The sequence below is a fragment of the Prunus mume genome, unplaced genomic scaffold (genome assembly GCF_029339155.1).
Source record: "Prunus mume cultivar Tortuosa unplaced genomic scaffold, ASM2933915v1 scaffold21, whole genome shotgun sequence".
NCBI classification, from domain to species: Eukaryota; Viridiplantae; Streptophyta; class Magnoliopsida; order Rosales; family Rosaceae; genus Prunus; species Prunus mume.
Window position 1 is genome coordinate 19545 of NW_028296567.1, and position 18259 is coordinate 37803.

General features: G+C 36.7%; 1 protein-coding gene across 7 annotated transcripts; it reads left to right on the forward strand.

Moving 5' to 3' along the window:
* Nucleotides 1-275: 275 nt before the first annotated feature.
* On the forward strand, nucleotides 276-10983 carry LOC148914308 (kinesin-like protein KIN-7K, chloroplastic). 7 transcript variants are annotated; one of them, XM_089043730.1, is made up of 24 exons: nucleotides 276-685; nucleotides 1344-1664; nucleotides 1757-1854; nucleotides 2315-2404; nucleotides 3717-3769; nucleotides 3949-4014; nucleotides 4112-4165; nucleotides 4350-4409; nucleotides 4880-4958; nucleotides 5129-5196; nucleotides 5385-5447; nucleotides 5619-5723; nucleotides 5850-5954; nucleotides 6100-6207; nucleotides 6289-6435; nucleotides 6910-7092; nucleotides 7252-7413; nucleotides 7952-8182; nucleotides 8365-8505; nucleotides 8595-8720; nucleotides 8829-8879; nucleotides 9356-9403; nucleotides 9504-9698; nucleotides 10120-10983. In XM_089043730.1, exons 2-24 carry the CDS (start codon nucleotides 1426-1428, stop codon nucleotides 10666-10668), a joined length of 3021 nt encoding a protein of 1006 aa, XP_088899856.1. In that variant the 5' UTR covers nucleotides 276-685; nucleotides 1344-1425; the 3' UTR covers nucleotides 10669-10983. The 7 variants fall into 7 exon arrangements, with proteins under 7 accessions (XP_088899856.1, XP_088899857.1, XP_088899858.1 ...); XM_089043731.1 differs by having other exon boundaries at nucleotides 347-685; nucleotides 1318-1664; XM_089043732.1 differs by having other exon boundaries at nucleotides 351-685; nucleotides 1385-1664.
* The last annotated feature ends 7276 nt before the right edge of the window (nucleotides 10984-18259 follow it).

The following is an 18259-nucleotide window of genomic DNA, read 5'->3' on the forward strand; positions in this document are numbered from 1 at the left end:
GCAGACAGAATTGTCATGTACTACCAATGATAAATACGTGTCAAACAACGGAGAAAAGTTCACAGGTCTTGACATCCGACATACGACGTCGTTTTCTCGTCTTCGTCTAATTTTCACCTTGGGCCCCACTCCCTCATCGCACACAACTCCTGTGACCTCTTGACTCTCTGAGTCTCTCTCTGCCAACCTCAAATAAATAAATAAATAAATAATGACAAAAGAAAAACATAGCCCCACCACCATTACAGCCAGCCTTTCACTAAGCTACAGCTACTGTACCAAATTCACTCTCTCTCTCTAACCACTTTCTTTCCTTTTTCTTTTCCTTTCTTCCTTCACTTTCTCTCTCTATAACTATAGGTGGTGTATGTCTATGCCGTTTATGTATGTATGAGTCTCGCTTACTCTCTCTGCAAAAAAGTTGGATTGAGAAATGCTGATTGCCTTTGATCAAAGGCATCGCTTCCAAGGCAAGCAAGAAAGGCTCCATTTTATTTATTACAAAATATAGAAAAAAATAGCTCAGGTATCTCTCTCTCTTGGTCCCTCACTCACTCGCACAGAGCAAGCGTCTCTCAGATCCGTCTCTTTCCGACTTCTGAGAAGATCTCTGTGATATAAAGCTCGCTTTCTCCCCACTTTTCTCCATTTGGTGCATGCAATGCTCCTCTGATTGCGTTTGCAGGTAAAGCCTCTGCTGCTCTGTTTAGTTTTTCTGTGCTTTGGAATTTGGGTTAGTTGTATTTGTACTTAATCTCTTTGCTTTTTTCTTAGCAACGTAACAATGGGTTAAGAAGATGTAATTTTCTGCAATTTAATGGGGACTTGTTCTCTTCCTTTACCTAATTTTCTGCATTTTCTCATTGCCTTACTCGTTGTCTGGCTGCTGAGAAAATGAGGAAAGTAGGGTAACAGAGAATTTTGATTTTTGCTACATTTATATATTTGCAAAAAAAAAAAAAAAAAAACGGCGAGGTGAGGTAAACTTAACTAATCCAAGGAGTAGTTGGATATAGTTGGTTTTTTAGTATTCCGTTGTTTTGCTCTCAACAATTCGAACTACTACACCCTCCATGCCACAATCATTTTCCCTACTGTTTTCTTGGCAACCAAAAACAGTGCTAGATTATGCTTAGTGCTTAGTGGAAGTACTCAAAAATTGAACTTGTGACTTCAATTTGGTTGATTTTGAACTTATTTCTGGTGTCAGAGTTAAAGTATGGCATTAGAATAATATATATATATATATATATATATATATATTGGTTCAAAGTTTAGATGGTTATTTCTGCCTGCATTTCTCTTTCACCGAACAAGCCTAAGAAGATGTTAACATATTGAAGAGTTCAGAAGCTGACGTTGTCGCTGATTGATGCTGAAGTAGAATTCGTAGTCGATGTATTGAAGGATTGACTTCGAGTGGTAATGGCATCAAAACATGGACCAAGGTCAAAAAAATTCGGTTCAAGAGCTGCTAATTCTCCTGCATCTTCGACTACATCATCTTCAAAACAATATTTGGAAACATCTATTGAAGGTCAGAGCTCTCCTGCATCTTCTTCAGCTCGAAGTAAGCCACAGTACTTGTACTCAGAAAGTGTACCGCAAGATGTGAGCAGATCAAAAGAAAATGTCACAGTGACGGTCCGCTTTCGTCCACTCAGGTTCATTTCACTAGTATGAATTGTATTTCACTTACAAAGTTCCGTGAGTACTTAATAAGTCAGCTGTTGGCTCTTGTCTATGTCTGGTGTAGCCCAAGGGAAATTCGCCAAGGAGAAGAAATTGCATGGTATGCAGATGGAGACACTATTGTGCGGAATGAGCATAATCCATCAATAGCTTATGCATACGGTATTTATCTATTTTCCATTAAACAAATAGTCTTGCATTCTCTTTATTTATTGAGCTTGTGTAGAGGAAGAAAATGGCAAATCAAAGCTTAATGATCTTGAGGTCTAACGAATTTCCACATAAATAATGACTTGGTTTTTATCCATTACACGAGATATGGATGACTGAGATGAATTGAGATCTTACTCACTTTGCATCTTAGTCATCCATATATAAGAAACAGGTCCCTGCCAGAGAATAACTCTATATGATAAAGGCCATAGCACATCAGAAGTCAATGCAGAATAGTTTTACCCTTAATTTAGTAGAAGTTTATGATTTCCCATAAGAAAAAATGTTATATTTCCATATCTTGTTAGGGAAATATTTTATCCAATGCGTTGAATGTAAAACTCACATAAGTTAATTTTTGGTTGGACCTTGTATTTTGTCTCATGGTTTCTTTATTCTATGCTTCTAGATAGGGTGTTTGGCCCTACCACCACAACACGCCATGTCTATGATGTTGCTGCTCAGCATGTTATTAGTGGTGCTATGGAAGGTGTCAATGGTAAATAGCTTTGACTTCTTGGTTTGATGAACGCATTGTTTGCAGCTTGATTTCATGTCCTGAAATTTATCTGAAGTGTAGTTTGATCAGCATTGCTTTTTTCCAGTTATAAAAGATGGCCAATGCACAATTAATTTTCAACGTATTGAAACCAAAAATTGTACCCCAACTATTTGGATTCAGCTTCACGAATTACACTGGAAGTTTGACTTTTCGAGATCTGATATTATTGTGTGGCCCGTTCACAACCTGATTCATATAGCTCTTGATAGTTATATTTCTAATAATTTGGGGACAAATTGGATAGTAATTGGGTTACTAAAAAAAGACAGTAAAGCTCTCTTGTATACATTTGTATAGACTATATTTTAAGAGTCATTCCTTTCTTGCTGGATCAACTGTAGGTTGAACATATTTTCCGTTTGCTTTTGTTTCCTTTACATTATCAAATTAATTACGGCACCTACTTTTTAGATATAAGTTTGATGAATTATCTTATAGGAGTGCCAGTTATAAGTCCATTTGGCCTTTGCGTTTACATGTTCCCTTTCTATTTTCACCAAGCATGGCTTGATTACATTGCAAGAAGTGATATAACCCTTGCATGCATGAAGCCATGAAAAAAGTGTAAATCAATTGGGGCACTTGTTCTCCAGGTTAATTAATGTCATATGATGAATTTTTACCTCAGCCACTCATTTCAATAACATTCCAAGATCCAAGGACTTCGAGCTTTCCCTCCTAAATTCTTTTTGACTGGGTTGCTGACCTTTTTGAACAATGCTATAGGTTGGAGAGTGCATTGTTAATGCTCACTGGCTGAAGTATAGTTGTAATTGGTGTGTAGTGAATGATGATAATAGAATCTTGGGACCTAATGGTCTGTTGCATAAGGAAAAGCTGGGACCACTAGTTCTGGGTGAACTCTAGGAACCATAAGATGATCAATCCCTTCGCATTCTTGGTCTACACAGTTTCGTTGACCATCTAGAAAACTTTGGGATCTTCTCTTTGTAAAGCTATGTGAATATGACTAGAGAACCTATTTGGCTGAACAAGCCATCCTGGTTCTGCCATCTGTTTAGTTTCCTAGGCATCCAATGCTTTGACTGTCAAGAGTAAGAACCTCTGCCTGCCAGGGCACTGGTAGTTTGAATGGGTTCGGCAACTTGTTGTTCTAGCAAGTTATTAGCACTTTGCACTAAAATTTGAGGGAGTTATACTCTTTTTATGGTATTCAGATATATCTAAGTTGTAGATATGACATAATGTAGTGCTTATATATATGGCTTATGATTTCCTTCCATGCCAGGTACAATTTTTGCATATGGGGTGACCAGCAGCGGAAAGACTCACACTATGCATGTGAGATTCTCATCATATTCTTATATAGAGTATAACTGGTTAATATGCATTCATCGGGCACCCCTATTTCTTCATAGTTTCTCATAGAAGTAACATACATTGTGCTTTGTAGTGAGATTGGGTATTAATGTGCTTGGATCCATTATGATTATCAATATGCTTTCTCCTACGAATTTCAGGGTGATCAGAGGTCGCCTGGAATTATACCACTGGCTGTGAAGGATGCTTTTAGCATCATCCAGGAGGTACTTTATATGCGATACTAACTTCCTAATGTAACACAACATCTGTAGTTTTTTTTAGTAGAGAAACTACATATTATGATATCTGTCTATTCTCCAGACTCCAAATCGAGAGTTTCTTCTTCGTGTGTCATACTTGGAGATTTATAATGAGGTAAGACTTTTTACACTCCTATTTTCTCTATAGCATACTTATGAATCTCTTATTGGCTGTTGCTATTTGGAGATTGTTCTTGATTTCAAGTTTTCTGTTTGCACTGTTTAACTTTATACTAGCTTTAGTGATGCTTGTACCTTTAAATTTACTTTATTACCTTTTAAGGTTTCTTTCATTTCAGGTTGTTAATGACTTGTTGAATCCAGCAGGACAGAATTTACGAATTAGAGAGGATGCCCAGGTGCTTTACTCATTTTGTGATCTTACGATCATCTTCATAAATTACTGTTATGCCAATAACGATGCTTACTGCCATTGTTTCAAAATGCTTCGATCACATCATTAATCTTATGCTTTTACACTTCTTGATGCATTTAATATCCATGGTAAGATAGAGATGAAATCTCATCCTCTTGAGCTTTAGGCAATGACTTGAAGTGTAGACAATATAAGGTGTAGAAATACGATCACTGATTCATGGTTCAAGACACATTCCTATTACCTGCAGTCTAAGGCAGGTACCTGGTTCTTAGAGTTTTTGAAAATTCCTGCATGACTGAAGACGCCACACAAAATCTTTTCATTAACTTTTGTATGGAGTCTGTTACAATCAGAATATTTACTTATGATTATGTGGTTAGTTACTTTGTCGAAGCTGGCATTTCCAAACTGTTAAGAATGTCTTGTTAATTGCTTAATTGATGGCTGTAGGGCACCTTTGTTGAAGGAACAAAGGAAGAAGTTGTACTATCCCCAGCTCACGCCCTTTCACTTATAGCAGCTGGAGAAGGTAAAAGAACATTAATGATATTTTGTGAATATGGGAGTTTCTTATTATCCAAAATCTTGTTTATTTGTGTAGTTGACCAGATGCTATTGGTTCTTGTCAATTTTAACTTCTCGTATTCCTTTCACGAATCTTGTTTCACTTTGTGATGGAATTTTAATTGTTGCCAACAGAGCACAGGCATGTTGGATCGACAAATTTCAATTTACTCAGTAGCCGGAGCCACACGATATTTACACTGGTGTGTTTCCCTTATCTTAATATAGCATATTGTAATCTTGATTGTTTTTTGTAATTCTATTTCTGTTTTCGCTAATCATTTCAATATCTTTTTGTGGTATCTTACCTTTAATTTCTCTTCTATTGTTTTCTTGACACGGACAAACCTGCACATGACTTTATATGTTTGTATGACTACTTTGTTAACAGACAATAGAGAGTAGCCCATGTGGGGAAAATAGTGAAGGTGAAGCTGTAAGTCTGTCACAATTGGTAAGTATTCAACACGAAGGACTGACTTCAATTACTTGTTTGTTATCTTTCTTAGTTACAAACGACTGGTTTGCTATATTTCTTGGTTACAGTTGTGAACTATTCAGCTTTTTATATATTCAATATTTACAATTTTCTCATGGATCTTTCATATCTAACTTGTATGTGCAGAACCTCATCGATCTGGCAGGTTCTGAGAGCTCGAAAGCTGAAACTACTGGTGTCAGGCGAAAAGAAGGATCCTATATAAATAAAAGTCTGCTAACTCTAGGAACTGTGAGGCCTCAAGCATTGTTTTCAGCCAAGAAGTTTGAAATATCGTATTAGATTGTCCTTTTCCCAGTAATTGTTTATCTTATATGATATACTTATTTCAGAATATTTTAACTTCTGTTGCTGTAGGTTATATCAAAGTTGACAGATGCGAGGGCTACTCATATACCATACAGGGATTCTAAATTAACCAGACTTCTTCAATCTTCGCTAAGTGGTCATGGGCGTGTATCTGTAAGGCTTCCCCTGTCTTTATGGTTCCACCTCTATTCCATTTATCTGCATGAAGGTTATTATTTCAATACATCTTTGTGGCAGAACCAATATTGATTGTGAAGAAAGTTTTGTAATTGATTACTTATGTTGTCTACTATTACAGCTCATCTGCAATGTTACTCCTTCATCAAGCAGTTCAGAAGAGACACATAATACGTTGAAATTTGCACACCGAGCAAAACACATTGAAATTCAAGCAGCACAAAACAAGGTATGCTTGTTTTATCTCTTTTCTTTGAACTGTTAGTATTTTCATTTGATGCTCACCTTGCATAATTTTATGTACCTGCAGATTATTGATGAGAAGTCACTTATTAAGAAATATCAAAATGAGATACGTAGTTTGAAGGAAGAGTTAGAACAGTTGAAGAGGGGTATCGTTACAATTCCTCAACTAAAAGATGCTGGGGAAGATGATATTCTGCTCCTTAAACAAAAGGTGCATTCAAATTTCTCTTCTGGGTTGGTCTCAGGGTTATTTCTGGGTCTGCAGCTTTTGTGATATTCTGATTCTAAAACTCTGTCGCTTTCATAGAAATCAAACTAAACTTGAATGAAATGCTAAAACATGATTAAAATTGGTTTAGACACCTACAGGAAAAAAGACAATAATATTGCTGTTATCTCAGTTGGCAGAACCCTATAAATTAGGTATGAATGTATAACTAGTTTGGAGATTTATTTGTTTATTTTGTATCTTCTAAAATCCACATAAATTATTGTTATGGATCAATCGTAAAGCCATCTTGGGCCCCATCCTTGATAAAGATGTGGTTCAGTCCTCTGGTATTACCAACAGACCTTTTGTCATTCAATTAATGCACAGTTCTTAGTATCGATGCATTATTTATTTCTGAATAGTCAATGTTGCGTGACTTGAACTGCTTCTTTTGCTGTGATATAATGTGTGAAGTTAGAAGATGGTAAATTCAAACTGCAATCAAGATTGGAACAAGAAGAAGAAGCCAAAGCTGCTTTATTGGGAAGAATCCAAAGGCTGACAAAGTTGATTTTGGTCTCAACAAAAGCAACACAATCATCAAGGTTTCCTCATCGATCTGGTCTTAGAAGAAGACATTCCTTTGGTGAAGAGGAGGTCGGATTGAATTTTCCTAAGATTTCCCTCTGCTAGATGAATAGACTAGTTTTTTTTTTTTGTTTGCTTATTTAGTTGCTTTTTTTTTTGGTTGACTTTTTTCTTTTCCTATTCCTTATTCTGTTTGATATGAGTGTAACTACTTGTGTAAAATTACAGCTTGCATACCTACCATACAAAAGGCGGGACTTGATTTTAGATGATGAAAGTATTGACTTGTTTGTTCCTCCTCTTGAGGGGAATACTGAAACTACTGAAGATACACTGAAGGGGGAGAAGAAGACTCGGAAGCATGGACTGTTAAACTGGTTAAAGCTACGGGTATGTGCCATTTGGTTGGTAGAAATATTTCGTCCTTTCTTAAGGTGCCTTGATTTTGGAGTAATGGTCTTATATGAATTAAGGTATTTGTTGCAATGGCTCTCTCTTAGAGGGGGTCTGAGTTTTATTCTGTTCCTTTGTTATATATAATATATATTTACACACATATGTATTATATTCTTGATGCCAATGTACTTATACCTTAACTTACATGCTTTAGAAGGTTGATCTTGTAATTTCTTGGGGTTATTTCTCTTAAATAAATAAATTTTTAAGAAAATCCCTTTCATTCTTGTAATTTCCAAGTATATTTTCCTTCTTTTATTTTTTTCCTTAAAGCCAATACCCCATGTCGATCCACTAAAATGGCATGGGATCCTATGAGGGACTTCTTAGTATGGTCTGAACCTTCAGCTTTTCTTAAGGAACTGGTTACTCTTGTGCTGCTTGTGCCCGACAGCCCAATATATTTATCATTGCAAGACCTTTTTGTATTCTTTATAGATTTATTTTCCACCTTTTGTCAATTCTTGGTCAGAAACGTGATAGTGGTGCGGGGACCTTGACAAGCACCAGCGATAGATCCAGTGGAATTAAATCTACTAGTACACCGTCAACACCTCAAGCAGAAAGTGGTAATTTTCACGCAGAATCCAGACTTTCACAGTCTCTACTGACAGAGAGTTCTCCATCTGGTGATCTTTTGTCCGAGGCTAGAGAGGATAGAGAAGTTGGTCAGGAAAATTTCCTGGAACAAGAGACACCTCTGGTATGTGGATCTTTTGCATAAAGAATATTACCTTGTACTTGAGCCAGTATGTGAAATATAAAATCTTGTAAACTTACAGGCTAAGAAATTACGTGAGGGATATTCTAAGTATGGTCCAAATAGAATTTATTTCTCTATTTTATGATTCATTCGTTCACTCATTTATTCATTTCCACTGTCAGACTACCACGAAATCGATTGATCAGATTGATCTTTTAAGGGAGCAGCAAAAAATATTGTCTGGTGAGGTAGCACTCCATTCAAGTGCTCTGAAGCGGTTGTCTGAGGAGGCAGCAAAAAACCCCCACAAGGATGGAATTAATGTAATTCTCTTATATCCTTACCGTCTTTTGTCTCCAAATGCTGTTAATATTCCTGGGACCTTCAATTTTACGGTTGTTCTGTAATGAAGATGGAGATGCGAAAGTTAAAAGATGAAATCAGGGTGAAGAATAGACAAATAGCTTTGCTGGAAAAGAAAATTGCGAAGTCCTTCATTGTTTCACCCAACAAACTGGATCAACTGGAAATATCCCAAGTAAGTTTGGACTTCCGTACTGTTGGGTCAGCTTGTACCTTTTTTTCTTGAAACATAAAAAATCTGTCTTTAAGGTAAAACTGATGTTGTTTGTGGTTTGTGCTGCAGTCTTTTGCTGAAGTGATGGCACAATTGAATGAGAAGTCCTTCGAACTTGAGGTGATAACAACTTACTACATCTTGATCCAAGAAAATATAGCACAGTAAATAAATAACTCTAAAATAAATCATATGGAGCATCAAGTTGACCCCCCGGCAAATAATTGGATTCAGTCCATTACAATCATATCTATACTTTTGTGTTGATTATAGTTGTACATTATTTTTGTTTGATAATTAATGTCACGGGCAAGAGACTCGCGTGATCAATTAACACACTATAGAAGCATTTGCGTTCCATGGGATGTCCGAAAAACCCTTCGTAAATATCCACTTGCATGACCCTCTCTGGGTATATCTTTATTAGTGTTACTTCAGTTTCCAGTTTACAAGACTTTGGATAATATGCAAATTACAACTACACTATCAAATATATGGAAAAATGAAAATGAAGTTTTCCCAGGGCTCTACTGAGGGTTGTCCTACTATAATCCCAGTCCATTCTGTTGACTGTTCTATTATTATTTTCGTGCCAGGTTAAAGCTGCTGATAATCGTATAATCCAAGAGCAGCTGGAACAAAAGGTACAGGAACCAGTTTAATAAAATTTATTTGTTAATTTCATCTTTCAATAAGATTTCAGAGTTCAGATCCTCACATGACATCATATTATGTTGTTACCAGGTCTGTGAATGCAAAGGGTTGCAGGAAACAGTTGCTTCATTGAAGCAGCAGCTCTCTGAGGCACTAGAGTCTAGAAATTTGAGCCCAATAGTCAGTTCTCAAACTGATTCAAAAAAATTGCATGAGGAACTTTGCACAGAGAAAGAACATGCAGTGGTGAATGACACAAATGAAATTTTCCTTCTACAGAAGCAGGTTTTCCTTCTCTTGTGATCTCTGAGTGTTTATTTAGTTGGAAAATTTGAGTTTTGTACTGCCCCAAACAAACGGAAGCCTTGGGTGCTGCAAACTAGGTTGCAGTTACCAGTTACCCTTGGCGTAACTGATTCTGTTGATGCATGCAGAAACACTCTATATTTAGAAGAAAAGATTATTATTTCTATGGAACATTCTGTTTTAAGAGTTTATTTGGCGGTGCACTAAATTATGAAAAGATCTTTTCATCGAAAATATCTGGATTCCCATGGAAAGTACCACTGATCAATTTCATGAGCTTGTTATTCTTCCAATTTGTTTCATTTTATTTTTTAATATATCAGTTTCAACACTGTCAAGCTACATCTCTATTAAACTACTCCCTTTTATCTTTTCCTTTTTCTTTTTTACCCTCACTTAGGTTGAAGAATTGCAGCAGAAGGTGGCTGAACTGACCAAGTCAAAAGAAAATTTAGAAGTTCGGAACCAGAAACTGGTGGAGGAGAGTTCGTATGCCAAAGGTCTAGCCTCAGCTGCTGCTGTTGAGCTCAAGGCATTATCAGAAGAAGTTGCCAAACTCATGAACCATAACGAGAAACTAACTGCTGAGCTGGCCGCATTGAAGAACTCTCCCAGCCAGCGTCGAAGTAGTAGCACAGGCCGAAATGGTCGGAGAGAGAGTCATGCCAAACAGGACCAAGGTGCGTTTGTCTCAGAAATGAAGAGAGAACTGGCAGTGAGTAAGGAGAGAGAGCATTCATACGAGGCTGCTCTTATGGAGAAGGATAAAAGAGAGGCTGAGCTTCAAAGAAGGGTTGAGGAATCCAAACAAAGGGAAGCCTACTTAGAAAATGAACTTGCCAACATGTGGGTTCTTGTGGCCAAGTTAAAAAAATCCCAAGGAACCGAAACTGATTCTTCGGAATCAACAAAAGAGACTCGACGATCTGATGGTTTTGGAGGATGGTGAGGGGGATTCAAGATGATCCAACAATAATGAGCTTTCAATAAGATTGGTTTGAGAGAGAGTGAGGGGCGTAAAAATGTGTGTTTTGTTTTGTATGGCAAGGGTTTCTTGTTTGTGTATAATACAAAATTAGGGCTTTTTGTTTTCTTTTCCCTTTTTCTTGCCAAGGGTTTACTGTTTGTTTGTAAGAGACTAGGGATCTTTTCTTTTTTCGTTTTTCACAGTGCTGATTCAAATGTATTCTACAAATACACGATTCAGGTTCTCTATTTTTCCCCAGGTAATAGTAGTTTAACATGTAGCCCTAAAAAGAGAAAAGTGCCTTTTTATAAGAGCACTTCCACCAGTTAGCCCCTTGCCATGGCAAGGGGAGTCCTAGCGGTACTATTCACGTGAATAGTGGCTGCCCTAGCAAAAAAAAATTTGTGTTTCCAGCAATGCAAGGCTTGCCATGGCAAATACTATTCATTTTTTTTTTTTTTCACAACTTTGTTTACTTAAACAATTAATTTGGATAATATTTTCGGATAAGATTTTTGGGTTCCTACATATGAAAAATCATTTTCTCAAGATTTTTAGCGGAGGTGCAATATTGACTAAGTATGAAAAATGGTTTTTCGGAATAATCATTTTCTCAAGATAATTTTTGGCGGCTTTTATTCCTTACGCATCAAATAAGAAAACTTGATTTTATGGGATTTTAATATGAAGTATATATTCACTTAATGAGCCATCATTTTTAGCCTAAATCGTATTTTGCACTAAAACCGATTTTTCATATTTTGATTTGGTGGGAATTTGATTTTCTAGTATTTTTATTTGAATCCAAATGGGGGGTACTTCCTTATTTACATTGTAAACTTAAGTAAATGGAGTAATATAAAAATAAATAAAAGTAAAAGGACAAAGACATTTACTTAAATGTTGAAAATGGAAATAAGGTATAGAGAGGAAAAAAAAAGAAGTAATTTTTTGGTAGTTTTTTCAATTTTTTATTACAAAAATATTGGTTGCTGGTGTTAAAAGTGAAGAGTATTGGTTGGTATTTATAGAAAAAAATTTCAGTATTTTTTGGGTATTTTTAGATTTTTAGATTTTTTCATTTTTTATTGGGCAAAGGGAGCACTGTAGCGCTGACGTCAGATTGCCCTCGGCTGGCTCTCAGGGCCAGCCCAGGTAGCTGGGCCCACTCCTTGCCCTGGCAGATCTTTGTTGCTGGAAACCCCATTTTGGGTTTGCCCCCAACCCTCCCCTTGGACCCTTTGCTGGAAATGCTCTAATGTTGTCAAGCTGAATTAAAATTCTAGTATTGGGTTGTGTTAGGTTGGGTGTTCATCCGGAATGCGTCTTTTGGTTTTGTTTTCATACAAGAGAGGACTGTAGGTTGCTGCTCATGGCTACTGTTGGACTAGAAAACTGTCCATGAGTGGGCTAGAAAACTGATCCATGACCCGAGAATGGGATTCATGGGTGGTTGGATGATGGGACTTCAAGTCACCCATTATCTATGGTCACTTATAAACAAGAAATTATTTCCAATATCTAGATTAACAAAAATAAAATTATAAAATAAAAAATAAAAAAATTAAATCATACTGAAATTAGTTCACCCAGATTCTTTGGGGCCCACAGCCTGCACAGAAAGAAGAGAAAAATTGACACTGTAGACCTAATGAAAGTGACTCGAAACAATCTCTCTCTGTCTCTCTTCTCAAACAACCAGTGGTTTGCTTCTTGTCGTGGCTCTGAGATTCATGGGTGGGAAAAGAAAAAAAAAACAGACCTGATTGGGCTACTATCAGATTCAGAGCGTAAATCTGCTTCGACCTCTGCTCCAGATGAGCAGGGTGAACAGAAACTATCAGCAAATGATATACAATATTTGAAAATTTCCTTTTCAAACAACATTTGCAATTCCAAACTTTTATTTATTTATTTTTCCTTTTTGAGGATATAACTTCTTTAATCAATTTTTTCTGATTCTTCTGGCCAAGTGGATTTGTATTAATCAACATAATAATTTAGTAAGCAGCTATTTACGATGCAAAATTCTTATTATCATTATTTTTTGATACATACGATATTAAGAGAGGGCGGTCCAAACACAGAACTTCGAGTGTAACAGTAAATATTCCTAAGCACTTGAAGTACAGATTTCTTGTCGAGATAAAAATATTATATTTTAAGAAAGAATCGTGCAACATGAGTAATAGTTTTAGGACATGTTTGCACGGGCAACTAATACGTACCAGGTTAAATGGGTCACTATTGGACTTAAAAATTAGTCATTACAAAAGGTGAAAAAAGCGTAAATGAATTCATTGAGGTCCGCTGACGTTTAGTTACCAAATTATAGCATATTTGGTCACTAGTGTGACACTATTTGTGACCAGCCGTCGCAGAAAATCAGTATGATTAGCGTATACAAGAAAAATAATAACTTGATGTTAAATATGGAATGCATATTGGCAAACATTTTCTAGAGAGTAAAGTAAGTTGAGTTACGAAAGTTCTTAAATAACATATTAGACAGACAAAAGAGTAGTAATGGTAAAGCTGATAAAAAAGGTTCAATTCCTCTTAATCTCCTGTTTGAAGCTGGAAATCATAAATAGAACTCAATCAATTTTTTCTTGGTTGGCCATTTCTTATTTGTTAATATGACAATTATATTGTAATTGAAAATGGATATCTCATCTGTGCAAATGACCTACTAGTGTAGTGTAGTGTAGTGGTTTGGAGCAATTGCTCCTCAAGGCAAAGTTCTGGTTCGAGTCCTAGTATATGTGTATATGTAGTGTGTGTGAGTTTAATATATTATTGTTTCTCTCAATAGGAAAGATAAAAAAAAAAAAAGTATATCTCATCTATATGAGAAATGTAGCTTGCAGGTATTAGTTACCATTTTCTTGGCTAGTTAAACAACATGAACTCTCTATAGAAAGAATTAAACAAAGCTTTTGAATGCTTAGAGCATTGCATAGTTCATAACATCAAACAAATCTAAGCACTTAAACTTATATTAAGACCTTTGTAACATTAATTCATAATTGCATATATAACTCAAACGTAGACCTCTAATATAATTTCCAGACGTTTATTAATCCATACCAACAACTCTAAGCACCTTTGTACATAAATGAGACCCCAGAGCAGCTCTTCAGAATCAAAACCCTAGCTTCAGCTCCAAGCTTAACTCTTCTGTCTTCTCCGAAGTCACCTCCTCCTCCTTCTCACCATCATCCCTAGCTCCCTCTGGAGCAAACCCTCCATGGCCAACCCTTAAAATTGGGTCAGTCAAAGTCCTCTCAGAAGACCTCTCCGACTCTGCAGCTGCACCACACCCAACACTATTAGTACTGTTATATTTCCATTCCCCTAGAAAATCTCTTGTGACGTTAACAATACCTTCTGGGGCCTTGTTAGGTTCATGATCTTCTGCCCTAATCATTCCATTGGGTTGGGCATCAAAATAATCACCACATGCAACTGCCATTAGACCTGCAGTAGGGTACAATATCTGATGATAATAAGCTCCGCCTGCATTCACCTGACGCACCTCACCGGCAACAGCGGCAGCGGCGGCTGACGGGCCAGCTTCAGCAATGTGCCTGAAGTTGTTGGTATGGGCTTCAATGACATTCCTCACCACACGGTGGGCGTTTTGGAGATCACGCAAGGCCTGACCGGAGGCGAAAGCCTTGTCACAGTGACAGCATTTGAAGAGATCTTTCGGGCCAGAGTTGGCCGTGCTGTCTTCAGAGTCACTGTTTGACATGGTGTGGACGATGAAAACAAGGGAATTTAGACGAGATCGAGAAAGCTAGAGAGAGCGAGAGAGAGAGAGAGTTGGGTTGGAGGAAATGGTGTAAGTGAGAGGGGGTTCATAAGGAGTGAGAACGGACTTGAACTTTTAATGCAGTGAGATTCTGGACAGATTTGGTCCTGTGAGAGCTTTATGTATGTGCATTTAGGGATTGAGGAACTTCTTGAGCCAGCCTAAGAAAAACTTGCGACAAAAAAAAGCTGAGCAAACTGGATAATCACATAATTTTCGTTTTGTACTTTCACATTAAGACAGCTTTGATTTTTGTTTTTTACTTTCTAAAAGGAATCTGCATATATAATTGCAATTACACAAAGTTTATCACATTGAAAAAAGAGCCTTAATGAACGAGCCTCATATGTGAAACGTATAATAGCTGATTACATACTATATATGAATTTTCGAAAAGGGTGATGATTTTGGAATTACAACGCCTATATTTCTGTACCTTTCCTTAACGCAACATGGTTTTGGTATGAATGTAAGTTGGTCCAGTTGGGAATGAAAATCTAGAGGGAAGGCTTTATTACCATGGCATTTTAATTAGCTGGTTGTTTCTGGGTTGGTATCAGCTGCATTGGATTTTCCTAGTCCAGCTTCGACTCTTTATACTCGTCTTTAATGATATCTGGCCTTATTATACTGCAAGATAGTTAAGATTAGCAGCAACAATTACAACTATAAATTGATTGCAACATATACTAACCAATTTGGGAGAATTGTATTTAGGGCGGTCATCCTTCTCGGCATGTTACATGATTTTCTTGTTTCCATATTACATAAAATTTTAGTAGAGAAATCAGTACCATCAAGTCAATTAATCAATGGACAAAGTATATGCGGGTTAGGCCAAGGTTGTGTGTCTGCCCACTTGCACCCAAGTTCGATCCCCCTCCTCATACGTACATTAGAGTAGTTTAGAATATTGCATTTGTCAAAAAAATAAAATAAAATGGTAAGCATGAATTTTCTCGCGAAAAAGTTTATGTCCAAGTATCAATAAGTTTATGCCCAATTTCTATAAGAGTATCTGTGTGCAATAGAATTTCCTCGCAAAAAAGTTTATGTCCAAGTATCAATAAGTTTATGTCCAATTTCTATAAGAGTATCTGTGTGCAATAGAATTTCCTCTCGAAAAATATGTAGCAACCTGGTGGGATTTAAGTTGAGCTAAGAATCCCCGGATATGAGTATAAGCACGTGTTTTCCTAAGTGAAACATTGTACAAAATAGACTTGTGGCTTAAAATTTGGAGCATTAATTATTTTGCTGGCTGATGTATTACGTTTGACACTAATATACTGCATTTGAAACTTCTAGAATAAAAAATTATTTTGTCGGGACGTCGTTGCATTGCGTCTGACACTAATACACTGATTGAAACTTTTGGAGAATTAACTATAATTTGTCGGGATGTTGTCGCATTGCTTCCGATAGAAATATACGGCACCAGAAACTTTTGGAGAATCAACGTGTCGGGACGTTGTTGCATTGCGTTTGACACTAATATAATGCTTGACACTTTTGGAGAATTAACTACCTTTGTCATGATGTTGTCGCATTGATTCCGGCATATATATGCACTAGAAACTTTTGGACAATTAACTATTTTGTCGGGATGTTGTCTCATTGCCTCTTATATACTCGATCTAACACTTATCGAGATTCAAATAATTTGTCAGCAGACATGATACACAAGATCAGTATATGAAGCGTTGTCACATTGCATCTAACACAAATATATTGTGCCTAAATTTTTTGTAGCATTAATTATTTTGTGAGTGTGATGTCGCATAGCCGTTCAACACTAATATATAGTGCACCTAATTTTTTTTAAAAACATTCATTATTCTGCCGTTTGCCTAATCGACACTAATATACTGCACATGATACCTATCATACAACAAGTGAAATATATCATATAACATAAGATCACATATGACTTATATCACAAACAATATGAAACTATTTTAGGACTACTTGATTCAATCAAGAACCTTATTTAACTATTAGCTGGAATTTACATATAGTTTTTTTGTCAAATCTTTTTTTGGCCATAGTTGAAACTTGAATCGAACTTTCAGATTGGATTTCTAGGTTGAACCTAGGAATGATAATAACCATATTTGATGTTAATTTTTTTGCAAGGAACTTTCCCTTTATTGCAAAAATAGTTATAGTGACGAAAATGACCCGGTATCGTCAATGCCTGAAGTGGTGACGAATATCGCTATATTAGGCGCAAAACGGTATTGTGATTGCCAAAACCCTATTGTTTTGACCAAAAAAGAAAGATTGTCTATATATTGTTATAAATTATAGAAATATAAATCTTCTGTGACAAAACTGCACATAAACTTAACACATTTTTTCTAATCAAAGGCTCAAATAAACATCAACAGCCAGTATTTTCCAAAAAAGGATGAAATTTCATCAGGAACCACAGCCAGAGCAGAATCCCAGAAGCGAAATGTGGTTATAATTAATCTTGAAATGAAAACCATTTTTCTGAACAAAGAGAGAACATTCCACTTAGATCTAATAGACCAAACGACAAACTCTGACTTGGCAAAATAATAGACAGCCAGCACAGAAAAGGTTGCCAATGCCATGCATCTCTTTTGCTCGGTTGCTCGGCGGAGTTAACAAAAAGAAAAAGAAAAGTCCAAGACTCTTCTAGCTACCGTTGCTAATTGATTGCCAGTAAGAAGAACTGCATCCAACCTGCCTATTAATGAACTTACATAAGATGAAAACAGCACACGCACATCAATAAGATGAAAACAGCAGTTACGAACAAGAAGAAGGCTACTTTAACATATACTCCATGATGTCTTACAATTACAAATTTGAATTCATTTGAGGAGATCAACTCTCCTAATACATCGTCTGTAAGCATCACTGGCGACAACAACAAGAAAAAAAAAAATGGTAAGACATTATTAAGATAAAGAACAAAGCTAAGCTAAAGCTAAAGCTGCTACTCTTCTCTCTCCCTCACTACCTGCCCTAACATACACTGAACTCTTTTTAGGGAATTATTAGTCGCACCTCAAAAATAACTCCCTTGCTACACTCTTTAAGCAGAGTGTGTACATAGATCTGAGGTCGAGGAAATCAATTTTGGAGTGCCGATACTAGCTCCCTAACTCTTTTATTTTTTTGAGAAAATAAATTAGATTATCTAGATAAAGCAAAGCATAGATGGATACATATTTATCATCTGAGGAAAGAGAGAGACAAACACTCTAATATTGACTTATTAGAGTTTGAGACTTAAGTCCAGCTCTTCAGTCTTGGAAGTACTTGCACCACCACCTTGATAAAAGTACATGTACTCCCCATCCTCCCACTCTAAATCAGAATCAGAACCCTCAATCTCATCAAGCAGATCATCACAACTACATCTTGTTGCCAAGCTCAGGTTCATACTAGGCATCACTACCTTCAAATCATCATCATCCTCCTCATAATACTTAGCTTTCTTCTTCTGGTCAGCCCCATCACCATCACCTTCAGGAGGCCGCTTGGTTCCAGACCCAGAAGCACCACCATGACCGCCACCGGATGACGATCCAAACCCGAACCCAGCCTGTTTTGGATTACAATCCCCCGCCATTCCCATGAAATGGAAGAACTCATATTCACACATCTTGTTGTTGTTGTTGTTGGTGGTGTTGACGGCGGAGGTTGTGGTGGTGGTGGTGATGATTTCAGCATTAACGTAATAATAACCAGCTGGGTATGCCCATCTTACAGGGTCTGGAG